At 39.4% G+C, this 14675-nt stretch overlaps 3 protein-coding genes, 1 non-coding gene and 1 pseudogene across 8 annotated transcripts; 2 read left to right on the top strand and 3 right to left on the bottom strand.

Moving 5' to 3' along the window:
* Positions 1 to 382: 382 nt before the first annotated feature.
* On the bottom strand, positions 383 to 455 carry TRNAV-UAC (transfer RNA valine (anticodon UAC)). The gene has a single exon. It is a non-coding gene; the product is annotated as a tRNA-Val (tRNA).
* Positions 456 to 504: 49 nt separating this feature from the next.
* LOC104790137 (uncharacterized) lies at positions 505 to 3851 on the top strand. 4 transcript variants are annotated; one of them, XR_015560281.1, is made up of 9 exons: positions 505 to 638; positions 747 to 853; positions 1085 to 1164; positions 1260 to 1401; positions 1493 to 1642; positions 1754 to 1955; positions 2041 to 2144; positions 2808 to 2930; positions 3051 to 3851. XR_015560281.1 is itself a non-coding variant. In XM_087455737.1 (8 exons), exons 1-7 carry the CDS (start codon positions 557 to 559, stop codon positions 2136 to 2138), a joined length of 861 nt encoding a protein of 286 aa, XP_087311863.1. In that variant the 5' UTR covers positions 505 to 556; the 3' UTR covers positions 2139 to 2144; positions 2808 to 3851. The 4 variants fall into 4 exon arrangements, 3 of the variants coding, with proteins under 3 accessions (XP_087311863.1, XP_087311862.1, XP_010514148.1); XM_087455737.1 differs by having other exon boundaries at positions 2808 to 3851; XM_087455736.1 differs by having other exon boundaries at positions 2729 to 3851.
* On the top strand, positions 2555 to 3851 carry LOC104790136 (cytosolic sulfotransferase 13 pseudogene; annotated as a pseudogene). The gene has a single exon (XR_015560280.1). The product of XR_015560280.1 is annotated as a cytosolic sulfotransferase 13 pseudogene (transcript).
* Positions 3852 to 5657: 1806 nt separating this feature from the next.
* LOC147942141 (uncharacterized) lies at positions 5658 to 8244 on the bottom strand. Its single transcript, XM_087455936.1, has 2 exons — positions 7120 to 8244; positions 5658 to 5840 (listed from the first exon to the last, which is right to left on the bottom strand). The coding sequence occupies exons 1-2, from the start codon at positions 7813 to 7815 to the stop codon at positions 5658 to 5660; spliced, it is 879 nt and encodes a 292-aa protein (XP_087312062.1). The 5' UTR covers positions 7816 to 8244.
* Positions 8245 to 8445: 201 nt separating this feature from the next.
* Positions 8446 to 14113, bottom strand: LOC104793873 (uncharacterized). The gene is made up of 11 exons (XM_087455935.1): positions 14048 to 14113; positions 13106 to 13260; positions 12676 to 12733; positions 12222 to 12323; positions 11449 to 11760; positions 10661 to 11405; positions 10485 to 10549; positions 10318 to 10431; positions 9912 to 10218; positions 8980 to 9353; positions 8446 to 8925 (listed from the first exon to the last, which is right to left on the bottom strand). The coding sequence occupies exons 1-11, from the start codon at positions 14111 to 14113 to the stop codon at positions 8446 to 8448; spliced, it is 2778 nt and encodes a 925-aa protein (XP_087312061.1).
* Positions 14114 to 14675: the final 562 nt, after the last annotated feature.

Raw genomic sequence — 14675 nt, 5'->3', positions numbered from 1 at the left:
TCCTATGTTGTAATTTGATCTGGATGTTGTGCATATGCTTAAGCAACATACCGTGACTTTCTTTCCTCTTATGCAAGTTAGTTGATTGTATCCTATGTTGTAATTTGATCCGGATGTTGTGCATATGCTTAAGCAATATACCGTGGTTTTTTCCTCTTATGCAAGTTAGTTGATTATATCCTATGTTGTAATTTGATCCGGATGTTGTGCATATGCTTAAGCAACATACCGTGGCTTTCTTTCCTCTTATGTAATGGAGTATCAAAAACCTTATAACTAAATTTAATGGAGTGTTTGTTGACAAAAAAAAAAAAAAAAAAAAGTGACTCAATCATTTGTCACGTTAAGAGAGAAAAAAAAAGTGACAAAATTGGGTTTCGAATGGTGCTGCCCAGGATCGAACTGGAGACCTTTTGCGTGTAAGGCAAACGTGATAACCACTACACCACAGCACCTGATGTCATATATAGTCTCATTTAATGTTTAAATATAGACTAAAGTATCACGCACAAATAAACCCTTTCACCTTCGAGCAAGCATCGGAGAAAGCAGACAGATGTTGAGTTGTTCATCGGCGTTCCAAAGAGTAGCCTTTATGCTCATGGCTCCCAAATTAAAACCTCAGCGACTCCATCAACGTATGTATACACACCCATACTCCTGCACTCTTATTCATGATTTTGAGAAGCTTTTTATTTAAGAGTAGATTCGTAACAAGGGGTTTTGGGAAATTTTTGTTTGTGTAGTTGCAGAGACTGGTACTGAACAATTGGTTAAGAAAGCTAGGACGATGACTACTGAATCCTCCATGAAAGATGCTTTCTCTACTTACGCTGATTATCTCAATAACTTCGTAAGTGTTTCTTTGTTAAAAAGATTGAAACTTGCGTCATGGGATTGAGTTATTTAGGGATGATTTGTGAGGTAGACAATCAAAGGAATGATCTTTCGAATTGCAACTTCGATTCTTCTGTTATTTTGAATCGAGGGTAGGTTTTGTGTATCGTCCTGTAGTGAATTTGGAACTTTGAGTCCTTGACTATGATGAAATTGAGTATACAGGAGAGTGCTTTATCTTTTGTAGAATGAGAAACGAGAAAGAGTGGTGAAGGCAAGTCGTGATATCACAATGAATAGTAAAAAAGTTATCTTTCAGGTTCACAGGTAAATACATCAAAGCCTCTGTTGTTTTGGTTTGGTGTTTATCAAAGATTCTGTTTGTTTGTTTTTTGGTTTTACAATGTTATGTTATGCGGCAGACTCAGTAAAGACAACAAAGATGAAGTTTTGGAGAAAGCTGGGAAAGATTTAGAAGCTGTGAGGGATCAACATTTTGCCCGGCTAATGAGAGAGCTTCAAGGGACTGATTTTTGGAAGCTGAGACGAGCTTATTCCCCAGGGGTCTGTAAATATATATAAATCATTGTTCTTGTGGAAACCATTTTGGATAACGATTTTGACTGATGTGTTTTGGTTTTGGGTTGCTTTACAGGTGCAGGAATATGTTGAAGCTGCAACGTTTTATAAGTTCTGTTTGTCTGGGACGCTATGTACTCTTGATGATATTAATGCAACGCTTGTACCGCTTAGTGACCCTTCTTTAGAGCCGTTGCAGATCAATATCCTTGACTATATTCTTGGGGTATTTTAGGCTCTCTTGATTTATTATGGTTATTGTTAAAGATTTTTAGCTATAGTTTGGATAATTGGATTGCTAAGTTGTGTTTAATTATTGATTTTTTTACTTGCACAGCTTGCTGATTTGACTGGAGAGCTTATGAGAATGGCGATTGGTCGAATATCAGATGGTGAAATCGAATTCGCGCAGCGGATTTGCCAGTTTGTTCGACAGATTCATAGGGAACTTATGCTAGTTGTGCCTAAGATGGATGACAGTTACGACATGAAGTCCAAGATGGAAGTGATGCTTCAGAGTGTGATCAAAATCGAGAATGGTATGCACAAATTTCATATCCGCACACTTATAGATACCAAGTAACATTTTTTTTCTAATTCCTTTTTTTTTGGTATGTTTATTAGCTTGCTTTAGCGTTCACGTGAGAGGATCAGAGTATATCCCGTTACTTGGAGATGATGCGCCAACATCGTACTTACTGGGAGCTGCTGATGTCGAATGATTTAAAGTGAGTGTTCATCTCTCAGGACCATTTCTAGTTATTAAGGTTGGTATGTTTGTGACGAGTAGAATCGTTTGAGTATGGACTATCTTCAGATAATTTTAGCCACTTCTTGCCTTCTGGGGAACTTTAAATATCTCTGTTGCAATACTTTGAAAAATGAATGGTTAGAACAAGATGTAGAACTTTTCTGTTGTTGAATGGAAGCTTATTATAAATTGATGACATTTGGGGCTAAAGTCTAATGAATATAGCAATTACTTTTTCATTCAAGTAAATAAGTTTGTTTGTGCTTTATGTGGAAAGACATAAATTCTTATATTTTATGCAGCTACATATAAGGCATCTTTGGTAGGGTTTTTGACATTTGTTATAAATTTATATTTATCATTCATAGAAATAGTTTCATTAGAAGCCATAAATATTCTTTTGGAGGAAAATAATAAAAGTAGAGAGATTGAGTTTTTTTTAAAAAGTGTCCCATTTTAAGATACTCATAATCTAGTTATAAATAGAGTTATTGTGCTTTGTAGCATTCTCTCAATACAACTTTATAATCTATGACAAAATCCAAAACCACTCTTTCAAAGTTATTGGCAGAAGCTAAATTTAGCCAAGAATGTGAGGAGTTGATGTCTTCTCTTCCTAAAGACAGAAGCTTCTTTGCAGAGTATCTCTATCAATACCAAGGGTTTTGGTACCCACCAAATATCTTAGAAGGTGTTCTATACAGCCAGAAGCATTTTCAGGCCAAAGATTCAGACATCATCCTTGTAAGTAGTCCTAAGTCAGGTACAACTTGGTTGAAAGCGCTTGTCTTTGCTCTGATTCACAGACATGAATTCCTAACCCCTCTAGAATCCCATCCTCTGCTCGATAACAACCCCCATTCTCTCGTGCCCTTTATCGAAGGTTTCCAGTTTCACACTCAAGATACTTCTCCTAAGATCTTCTCCACACACATTCCTCTGAGATCACTCCCTGCGTCCATTAAGGACTCTTCCTGTAAAGTTGTGTACTGCTGCAGGAACCCGAAAGATGCTTTTGTCTCGATTTGGCATTTTTTGAAAAGTCTGATGCTCAAGGAGATGGTTGGATGCACAATCGAGGAAATGGTCAGTGGGTTTTGCAGAGGGTCAAGTGTTTATGGACCCTTTTGGGATCATGCATTAGAGTACTGGAAAGAGAGCCAAGAAAACCCGGACAAGGTTCTGTTTGTTATGTATGAAGAGATGAGAGAGCAGCCTCGAGATTGGGTGATGCGGATCGCTGAGTTCTTGGGATGTTCTTTTACAGAAGAAGAGATAGAGAATGGAGTTTTGGACAGTATCATAAAGCTGTGTAGTCTTGAGAATCTGAGTAAATTGGAGGTTAATGAGAAAGGCAAGTTAGTGAATGGGATGGAGACTAAGGCATTTTTTAGGAAAGGTGAGATTGGTGGATGGAGTGATACTTTAACTCCTTTATTAGCAGAGGAAATTGATAAAACCACTGAGCAGAAATTATTTGGTTCTGGTTTTAGATTCTTTTGCTAAGAATCTGCTCTGGTTCAACTCATTTCTCAATGTATTGATTTAGACTTTAGTTGGTTTAATATGCATCAATACAACAACTAAGGTTGTTGAGTTATTGTAATTGACCTAACTGGTCTGTTGACAAATAAAACTGATGTAAATCTTTTATTTAAGTTATATAAAAACATATTTGACTAAATATTTTGGTGTTTATTTTTTGTAATAAATAATTTTTTGACTAAAAAGGACGTTAGAAAGTTAAAAAAAAAAATAAAAAATAAATCGGTGTTTATTTTAGAGTGTCCTTCTTTCATTTGTTTTGTTTTCTTTTTACATGCACTTCACGTGAATGATGTGTTTTAAGTGTTGATGATCATTCCACCGAAAATAATATCTTTGGACCGAAGAGAAAATTGGAAGCGTTGTAAAAAACCACACAAGCATTATCCTCATAGATGCATGCAATAAGAAGACCAAAATAAAGGATGGAAGCATTATAAAACCACAAAAGCTTTATCCTCGTACTTGCAACAATTTTCAAGATTTGATTGATCTCTTAACAATGTCGTCATCATCATCATCAGTTCATGCTTTCTTGGGATTGAAAAAGCGGTAGAAGCGTTATGCAAAGGGAAGTCTATGAGTGGACCCTTTTGGGATCATATATTAGAGTATTGGTACGCAAGCCGCGAGAATCCAAATAAGGTACTTTTTGTAACTTATGAGGAGCTCAAGAAGCAGCCCGGAGTTGTGATTAGGCGAATCGCTGAGTTCTTGGGATGTGGTTTTACTGAAGAAGAAAAAGTGCAAGGAAAAGTAGAGTGAACTTGTGTAGTTTTGAGAGTTTAAGTAATTTGTTATTTAGGTTCGACCAGATAGTATTCCAAAGAGCAATGGTAAGATTTTATGCATTTGGCATTTGGGGTTTGATGAAAAAGCTAAGGTAAGAAACCATGGATCCTACTGTATTGTGATATAATGTTATGAGTTGCTAAGATGATTACATATACGAGTTTCAGAAGTTAAGAGTGCAAAATGTGAATAGTAGGAGCCATTACAAGACTCCACAAAGTTTAGAAAAAGTTTAGAAAAGTGCAACAAGTGCAACAAAGAAAAGTATCGCTCGGAACGCTAAAGTAATTGTAAGACTCCACAAAGTTTAGAAAAAAAAGTATCGCTCGGAACGCTAAAGTAATTGTAAGTTCTCTTTTTACTTTATTAGTTATTTTGTCTCTTATTTGATATCTCTTGTATAAATGTCTAGTTTCTCAAGACAAGTAAACGTCCAAGCCGTGGAGAAATGTTTGTGTGTACACGCCAAAAAGCTAATGGAAGTTTTGTTAATGAAGAAGCTCGAGAACTATTGGTGAGATTTCTTAATTCTTCTTAAAGAACATAGTTTGATTTTCTTTTTACTCTTATCATTATCTTATTTTGCCTTTTCTTTTATTTCTTTGGATACTTTCTTCAGTTTAAATGGTTAGAAGAACTATTTAGCTTGATTGCTCACTAGTATTTAAAATTATGTTACAGTCTTTAGTTTAGTGTACTAATATTTAAGCTTTGTTATGGACGCTCACACTTGACGACATGGGATTATAAATGTAACACCCAATTTTCATGGCATGTCACAGGTTCATTTATACCACAAGTAAACCATACTTAACCGAAAATAACCGAAAAACCCATTAATTCAACTTAAACGTTTTTCAAACCATCCTTTAAACGTTAAACCGAAACCAACAACCGGTTCGATAAATCCAACAATAGAAAATAAAAGAATAATCTCCAGCTCCTAACACCAACGCCAACTCTATCAACTACTCCTCATGGTTACTTGCAAGAGGAAGAGAGGGGTGAGTAATCTAAGATTACTCAGCGAGGGCAAGCCTTAGGGCTCACGAAGTCTTCATACACAAACATGCTTAGACTGTCACAAAGTCTAAACCTAAGACAAGGAATCAATCACGTGTCAGCGACACACACACACATCACACAAATGAGACTACGTCCCATAACCATCACTGTGCATTACCGGATTCCTCATGCTTTCGCACTTCTTCCTGCACATTTCCACTTGCATATCCGGATTCCTCATGCTTTCGCACTTCTTCCACGCACAACCACGCGTTGGCTCGTCAGCCAATCTTGATCTACCCGCATTCCGCGCCCGTAGACCACCACACAACTACAAGGAAAAATCCTTGTAGGACTATCTGCGGTTCTCCCGCTTCTTCGTGCCTCTTGGCACATTTTCTCCTCACACTCAAACAATTTATTTTATCACACAGACATACATTTCACACACCACGCAATCCGTTTTAAATATCTTTCTTTTAATTCTCAAATCCTATTACTAATTCTTTTTCCTTATCTTTTATTTAGTAAATATATATTATTATTATACACTCAACAATCAATTAAGATTATTTATATATAATCCATAGGTATACTTGGTTTAACATTAAACTAAGTAACTATCTAAACGTATCGACATACGAAAAAGATACTAACTAGTCCTCACCTTAGCAAATTGGGTTGATTGTCGGGTAAAGACCAGCAACAACAGAAGTCCAATCCAACAACGATTTCAATATGCAGTATTTTCATATTACCCGGTCAATGATTACATTCCAATATTAATCACTGATTTAACCTAATAACCGAAACTGACTTAATTGTGATGGTACTTCACAAATAAATTAGTCAGACGTAGTTTAATAATTAAATCAAACTAACGATCTAATAATTTACATCACCACAACTTAATCCACGTACGACCACATGCTCCCCGTTCATTACCGATTCCTAAACCAGCCACAATACACGATGCCCCAATATTAAATTGTCCAACGTCATCGATAACATACGTAATTAACCATGCATGACACCACAAACAACTCATGCACGTACGTTCCATAATTTTCTGGTTTAGTTGGTTAAGTATTGGTTTAGCTATAATCGAACAACATGACAACGACAACGAGACGTAAAGCTTCGTCGTTATCTCTTTCTGCAACCTTTCTCGACGGCTTGACTTGACGAACTGAACGGCGAAGTGGAGGACTCGGCAACACAGATGTGCGGTGGTTCAAGCTTGGTGATTAGATTGGTTCCAACAATCTATGAAAACACAACATAGTTCTCAGGTTTGGTTCACGGATCTTACCTCTCCGGTGAAGACGTTTCACACGGGGGCACAGGCTGAGCGCGGTGACAATCTCCGGTGTCTCTAGTGGTACTACAAGGGTTCGCAACAAGGGTCGAGTTAGGGCTGTTCCCAAAACGATACAAAACTTAAGACTCGAGTTATGCGGAGGCTTACCGTGGAACGTGACGGCCAAGGTTTCTGTGACTTGTCTCGAAGTTTGTGCCCTCTTTTTATTCACACGCGGAGAGAATAGAGTTTGGTTCGGGCTTGACACACTAATGGGCTCGGTTTGGGCCTCACAGTTTAATTCTGAAACCGGGTCGTTACAATTCTCCCCTACTACAAGGGAATTCGTCCCCGAATTCGATCTGTCATCTCGCTTATCACTTTTGTCCATAAAAAGTCCTGGATAGTCCAACCGCATTTGTTTTTCTGATTTCCAAGTATCTTCTTGGATTCCGTCTCTTTCCCAACATACCTTGACCGACTTTATTACCTTCCCTTGATTTTCCGTTTCCTGACGGTCTAAAGTTTCCACAGTTCTACTTAATGCAGTTAAATTCCGGTTTAAATCTGCAGGCAGATTAGGTAATACCAATTCTGGTTCTCTGACCACTTTCCGCAAAACTGAGACGTGAAAAACATCGTGGAAACTAGAAAACTCCTGCGGTAGCGCCAAACGGTAAGCTATAGCCCCAATCTTTTCTGTAATCACATATGGTCCCATATATCTTGGCTTAAGCTTCTTCAACTTCCAGTTTTTATGCGCTCCTCTGAATATTCTCATTTTTAAGTACACTGCTTCACCGACTGAAAATTCTAACTCTTTCCGACGTTTTTCTGCATAACTCTTTTGCCTGTCATGGGCTTCCTTAAGCCTGTCCCGGAGCAGTTCCACTTGCTCTATAGTCTCTGTGACCATCTGTGGTTCTAGGTCCTTACGTTCCCCGACTTCCGTCCAACAAAGTGGGGTACGACATGGCCTACCATATAAAGCCTCGTACGGTGGCATCCCTATGCTGGAGTGATAGCTATTGTTATAAGCAAATTCCACCAATGGTAAATACTTAAGCTAGTTTCCCTCCCAGTCAAGTACGCATGCCCTCAACATGTCCTCAAGCGTCTGAATTGTCCTCTCAGACTGTCCGTTCGTCTGAGGATGATACGCTGTGCTGAGGCGTACCTTTGTTCCCAAAGCCTTCTGAAAAGCTTGCCAGAAAATAGATGTAAAATTTGGATCTCGATCTGAAACGATGCTAGCCGGCACCCCATGCTTTCTAACGATCTCATCTAGATACAACTGCGCTAAAACATCCGCACTGTCGGTTTTTTTAATGGGTAAGAAATGAGCAGTCTTGGTTAGTCGATCCACGATCACCCAAATGGCATTCTTACCGCCAGTGCTTGTTGGTAACCCGGTGACAAAATCCATTGTTATCATATCCCATTTCCACTCAGGTAGCGGTAAATTCTGAAGTAACCCACTCGGGACCTGGTGCTCCACTTTTACTTGTTGACATGTCTGACACTTAGATACCCATGCAGCGACATCACGCTTCATATTACCCCAATTGAAATACCGCTTCAGGTTGTGGTACATCTTAGTTGACCCCGGGTGAACTGAGAATCGCGAACTATGAGCCTACGCCAAAATCTCATCCTTTAAACCTTTATCATTTGGCACCCTAACTCGGTTCTTATACATGCACATCCCATTCTCTGCGGTGTGGAATCCCTCCACATTGTTGTCCATAGCCTTTTTCAAGTCTGCATCAAGTTTTTGTGCTTCCCGGATTCTCCATAGTAGGTCAGCTTGATTCACAACTTCTAAACCAACAACGTCTTCCCCAGCCGATGTTGCACAAATACTCAGCGCACACAAAGTATCTTCCAGCTCCTGTATCTCTTTTTCTCTCGAGACATCAGTTATGCGTCTGCTCAAGGCGTCAACTACCAAATTGGCCTTTCCAGGATGATAGGCAATGTCCAAGTCGTAATCTGCTAGCAACTCTACCCATCTCCTTTGCCTGAGGTTGAGGTCTGATTGAGTGAATATGTATTTCAAACTTTTGTGGTCCGTAAAGACTTGAACTTTTTCCCCATACAAGTATGACCGCCAAATCTTTAAAGCGAATACAACTCCTGCCAACTCCAAATCATGCGTAGGTTAGTTAACCTCATGTGGTCTAAGCTGTCTAGATGCATAAGCGATGACCTTTTCGTCTTGCATCAACACGCAGCCTAATCCTGTTCCTGACGCGTCAGTATACACCACATACGGTACCCCTGGTTTTGGTAGTACAAGTATTGGTGTTTCCTTCAAATGCCTCTTCAATTTTTGAAAGCTGTTTTCACACTCCTCTGTCCACTCAAACTTCACGTCCTTACCTGTGAGTCGAGTCATAGGCTTATCTGTGCTAGCAAATCCTTCCACAAATTTTCGATAATACCCTGACAAGCCAAGGAAACTACCGACCTCAGTAGCACTCTTAGGCGTTGGCCAACCACTGATCGAGGATATTTTCTCTGGATCCACAGACACTCCAGCTTCTGAAACAACATACCCCAAAAACCCAATCTTTCTTTGCCAAAAGCTGCACTTACTCAACTTCCCATACAACCGTTGTTCTCGCAGTTTGTCCAACACTATCCGCAGATGTTACTCGTGTTCCTTACGACTCTTAGAGTAAATTAAAATGTCATCGATGAATACTATCACGCACTTATCCAAGTACTCCCGAAAAACATTATTCATCATCTTCATAAACGCGGCTGGTGCATTAGTCAACCCAAACAACATTACTACAAATTCATAGTGTCCATATTCGTCCGAAAGGCCGTTTTCCTTATGTCTTCCTCTGCTATTGAAATATGATGGTATCCCGAGGCTAAGTCAATCTTTGAGAACCACGAAGCTCCCTGCAGCTGATCCAACAACTCATCAATTCGAGGCAACGGGTACTTATTCTTGATGGTAACCTTATTCAATCCCCGGTAATCAATGCAAAGTCTGAAGCTACCTTCCTTTTTTCATAAATAGGACTGGTGCTCACCACGGTGAACTACTCGGCCGAATGAATCCTTTATCTGTAAGGTCCTCCAACTGACTTTTCAATTCTGCCATTTCTGCAGGTGCTAGACGGTAAGGTGCTCGCGATACAGGTGTCGTCCCATGCTCTAATTTGATAGTGAAGGCATCTCCTCTACTTGGTGGTGGTCCTTTTAAAGACTCAAAGACGTCTGCATACTCTGCCACTATAGGTATATTATCAACTCCTAGTTCCATCTCCTCTTCCACTACAGAAATCGTAGCTAGAAAAGCATCGTTTCCTTTCTCTATCAGCTCCTCAGCTTGCATCATGGATATGATGGAAACCCCTTCACCCATTTTCACGCCTTGAAAAGTTATTTTCCCCTGAGGTCTCGAGAAATGCACATGAGCTCAGTGGCAATCCAATACAGCTCGGTGCTTCTTTAACCAATTCATTCCGAGAATCACATCATAATGATTGACCTCCATTTCAGTAAGATTCCCAAACAATACTTCTCCGTTTATCATGATAGGAACATCCTTGTGAACTCCGGTAGAACCCAATTTTTCCTTCCCAACAGTACCAATCTTCTTGTCCTTCGCAATAAATTCACCATCAAAGTTCATAACTGAGTAACTCCCGACTTAACACAACTGAGGGTGGCTCCGGTATCAAATAAGGTGTAAGCATTCCAGCCTTCCACTAAAACCGATCCTACAAGGTTATTCTAATTCTAATCAAACAATTCACGAGCAATAATTTTTTTGAATTTCACCAATTATAGAGAAACAAAAATAGCACTTGATATGTTTGACATTTACTTACCAGCGATCGGCTCATTTTCCTCATCCTCCTCGGTCTCAGCCATCATCACACGAGGTCCAACATTTTGACGTTTTGGAGGTGGCGGCAACTGCTCTCTAGGACGATTGTCGACCTGCTGTCTCCCAACTTTTCGTGGGCAAAATTTTGAAATGTGTCCTTCTTGACCGCATTCGTAACAACTCCTGATGATCCTAGATTGAGGACAATCCTTTTTCATATGACCCGGCTGGTTGCACCCAAAACACATTAATGGAGTTCTCACAGTTGTTGTATCCCAAGTCCTTTTATTAGAGCTAGAACCCTTTGCAAGTCTCGCTTGTGCTGCCTTGTTCTGACTCATCTCCTTTTCCAACCCAACCTCCAAATTAGCGGCTTTCTCCACCAGTTCAATCTTACCGCGGTAGTCATACATCTCACATCGTTTCTTGAGTTCAATCCTCAAACCCCTCAGAAACCTGCGAATCAACTCATCCTCATTCATGAATCTGCCAGCAAACCTGCTCAATCGATCAAACTCCCGGTCATACTCCCTCACAGTCATGGTGCCCTGACGAAGTTCTAGAAACTCCTCCTCCATACGATCCATAGCTTCTCTGGGAAAATACTTCCTTGAGAATTCAGTCTTGAAATCCTCCCAAGTAAGCACATATCGCCCATGTGCCTGGTCTACCACCTTCTCCCACCATACCAATGCCTCATCCTTCAGATACTGCACTGCCAAGTCCCTGCGATAGTCATTGGACACCTACCATTATCCAAATTTCTCATAGCCTCCCAATATGACGGACCTGCAGCTGGACAGGCGGAGGCGGGGGTGGAGGCGGTGCTGGGTACTGAGGCGGGACTACCCTTTCTGGTGCATCCTGATGTGGCGCATCCTGCTGCGGTGGAACCACCCCTTGTGCCCCTCTCAAATTTGGCTCCCTTTGCATGAATTCCTGAAACCGACGAAATTGCTCAAACATAGCCATCTCGTTAGCCTCTCCTGCTCGAGCTACATCGGCATGCACGACTTCCGGCTGTTCATCACGCACTGGGCTCTCGGCCCTCACTCTTGGCTGCACTCTAGCTGCGGTTTCCCTTCCACGTTTAGGCGGCATCTGAATACATAAACAACAAACGAATCAGCCTTCTTCCGCAGGACTGCCTTTCCGGGGCAAAACTGATTTGACATAACCTAATGCTCTGAAACCAAAATTGTAACACCCAATTTTCATGGCATGTCACAGGTTAACTTATACCACAAGTAAACCATACTTAACCGAAAATAACCGAAAACCCCATTAATCCAACAGTAGAAAATAAAAGAATAATCTCCAGCTCCTAACACCAACGCCAACTCTATCAACTACTCCTCATGGTTACCTGCAAGAGGAAGAGAGGGGTGAGTAATCTAAGATTACTCAGCGAGGGCAAGCCTTAGGGCTCACGAAGTCTTCATACACAAATATGCTTAGACTGCCACAAAGTCTAAACCTAAGACAAACAATCAATCACGTGTCAACGACACACACACATCACACAAATGAGACTACGTCCCATAACCATCGTCGTGCATTACCGGATTCCTCATGCTTTCACACTTCTTCCACGCACAACCACGCGTTGGCTCGTCAGCCAATCTTGATCTACCCGCATTCCGCGCCCGTAGACCACCACACAACTACAAGGAAAAATCCTTGTAGGACTCTCTGCGGTTCTCCTGTTTCTTCGTGCCTCTTGGCACATTTTCTCCTCACACTCAAATAATTTATTTTATCACACAAACATGCATTTCACACTCCACGCAATCCGTTTTAAATATCTTTCTTTTAATTCTCAAATCCTATAACTAATTCTTTTTCCTTACTTTTTATTTATTAAATATATTATATATATATATATTATTATATACTCAACTAAGATTATTTATATATAATCCATAGGTATACTTGTCTTAACCTTAAACTAAGTAACTATCTAAAGGTATCGACATATGAAAAAGACACTAACTAGTCCTCACCTTAGCAAATTACGTTGATTCTCGGATAATGACCAGCAATAACAGAAGTCCAATCCAACAACAATCTCAATCTGCAGTATTTTCATATTACCCGGTCAATGATTACATTCCAATATTAATCACTGATTTAACCTAATAACCGAAACTGACTTAATTGTGCTGGTACTTCACAAATAAATTAATTAGACGTAGTTTAATAATTAAATCAAACTAACGATCTAATAATTTACATCACCACAATTTAATCCACGTACGACCACATGCTCCCCGTTCATTACCGATTCCTAAACCAGCCACAATACACGATGCACCAATATTAAATTGTCCAACGTCATCGATAACGTACGTAATTAACCATGCATGACACCACAAACAACTCATGCACGTACGTTCCATAATTTTCTGGTTTAGTTGGTTAAGTATTGGTTTAGCTATAAACGAACAACATGACAACGACAACGAGACGTAAAGCTTCGTCGTTACCTCTTTCTGCAACCTTTCTCGACGGCTTGACTTGACGAACTGAACGGCGAAGTGGAGGACTCGGCAACACAGGTTGCGGTGGTTCAAGCTTGGTGATTAGATTGGTTCCAACAATCTATGAAAACACAACATAGTTCTCAGGTTTGGTTCACGGATCTTACCTCTCCGGTGAAGACGTTTCACACGGCGGCACAGGCTGAGCGCGGTGACAATCTCCGGTGTCTCTAGTGGTACTACAAGGGTTCGCAACAAGGGTCGAGTTAGGGCTGTTCCCAAAACGATACAAAACTTAAGACTCGAGTTATGCGGAGGCTTACCGTGGAACGTGACGGCCAAGGTTTCTGTGACTTGTCTCGAAGTTTGTGCCCTCTTTTTATTCACACGCGGAGAGAATAGGGTTTGGTTCGGGCTTGACTCACTAATGGGCTCGGTTTGGGCCTCACGGTTTAATTCTGAAACCGGGTCGTTACAATAAATTTCCCATATATGTTTATTGCTCGATCAGTAGTATTATTTGGATACAATTTAATCTATTATTTCAACTCAAGCTTTATTGAGCTGTTTAAAATTGCTGATAATTTGTTTTACTTTCAGGAGAAACTAGCAGAGAAAGTCACTCAAAACGCTGGAAATACATCTGGGAACATACTTCCCTACATATTCAAATGATGAATTCGCTCAAGTATTTGGGACTGAACGGCCTGGTCGTGTTTGTCGTGTTGGTCTTGGTCCCACTCCATCGACTATTTTTCAGAATCACATCAAGACAACATCCAATATGATGATGAAACAAAAGTAATTGGCTTGAGGAACAGAGCTTGTGAGTTAAAAGAAAAGTTAGTGAAGATGAGTGATTTGGAAGATAAAGTGGATAAGGTGAATGAAGTTATCTATCAACTTGCCATCACCAATTGCAATTGCAGAAGGTAGCACCAATTGCACTTGCAGAAGGTTAACTCTATATACATTTCTCACTCTTTTGTGTGTTTTGCAATAGTCATATTTGACACTGATTATATATATATATATATATATATATATATATATATATATATATATATATATATATATATATATATTATGTTTACTTTACTATTATTTCAGGAATTAATGTTTAGATGGTTTCAAGTAGAAGGGATGGTTGCAAGTAGTTTATGTTATTTTTCTTTATGCCTTGATGGACATTCAGTCTTTTTTTGTTTCAAACTTCAAGTAGTTTTTAGTGTTTCGTTAAAACAGTGAACAATTATGTAATGCATAACTTTTTAAGTTTAATTTATTATGATTTGATTTTGAACATGATTTTCTTTTATTGCAGATTATTATTATTATCCACTACGGTAAATATATATTTTAAAATATTATAATACGCAAAAAAAATATCGCATATTAATTTTTAGTGTCATTTTAAAAAATGTATATAAAATAATGTTAATATTTTGAATGGGATTGGAAGCGATGCGAATACGTCATTTTTGAGAATTGACCATAACTAAATATCCTAACCAAAACTAAACAGTGCTAAAATTT

Source organism: Camelina sativa, chromosome 6, assembly GCF_030686135.1.
Source record: "Camelina sativa cultivar CO46 ecotype springtype chromosome 6, ASM3068613v1".
Classification (NCBI taxonomy): Eukaryota; Viridiplantae; Streptophyta; class Magnoliopsida; order Brassicales; family Brassicaceae; genus Camelina; species Camelina sativa.
Note: the sequence above shows the minus strand (reverse complement) of the source record. Positions and strands in the feature narration are given on the sequence as shown.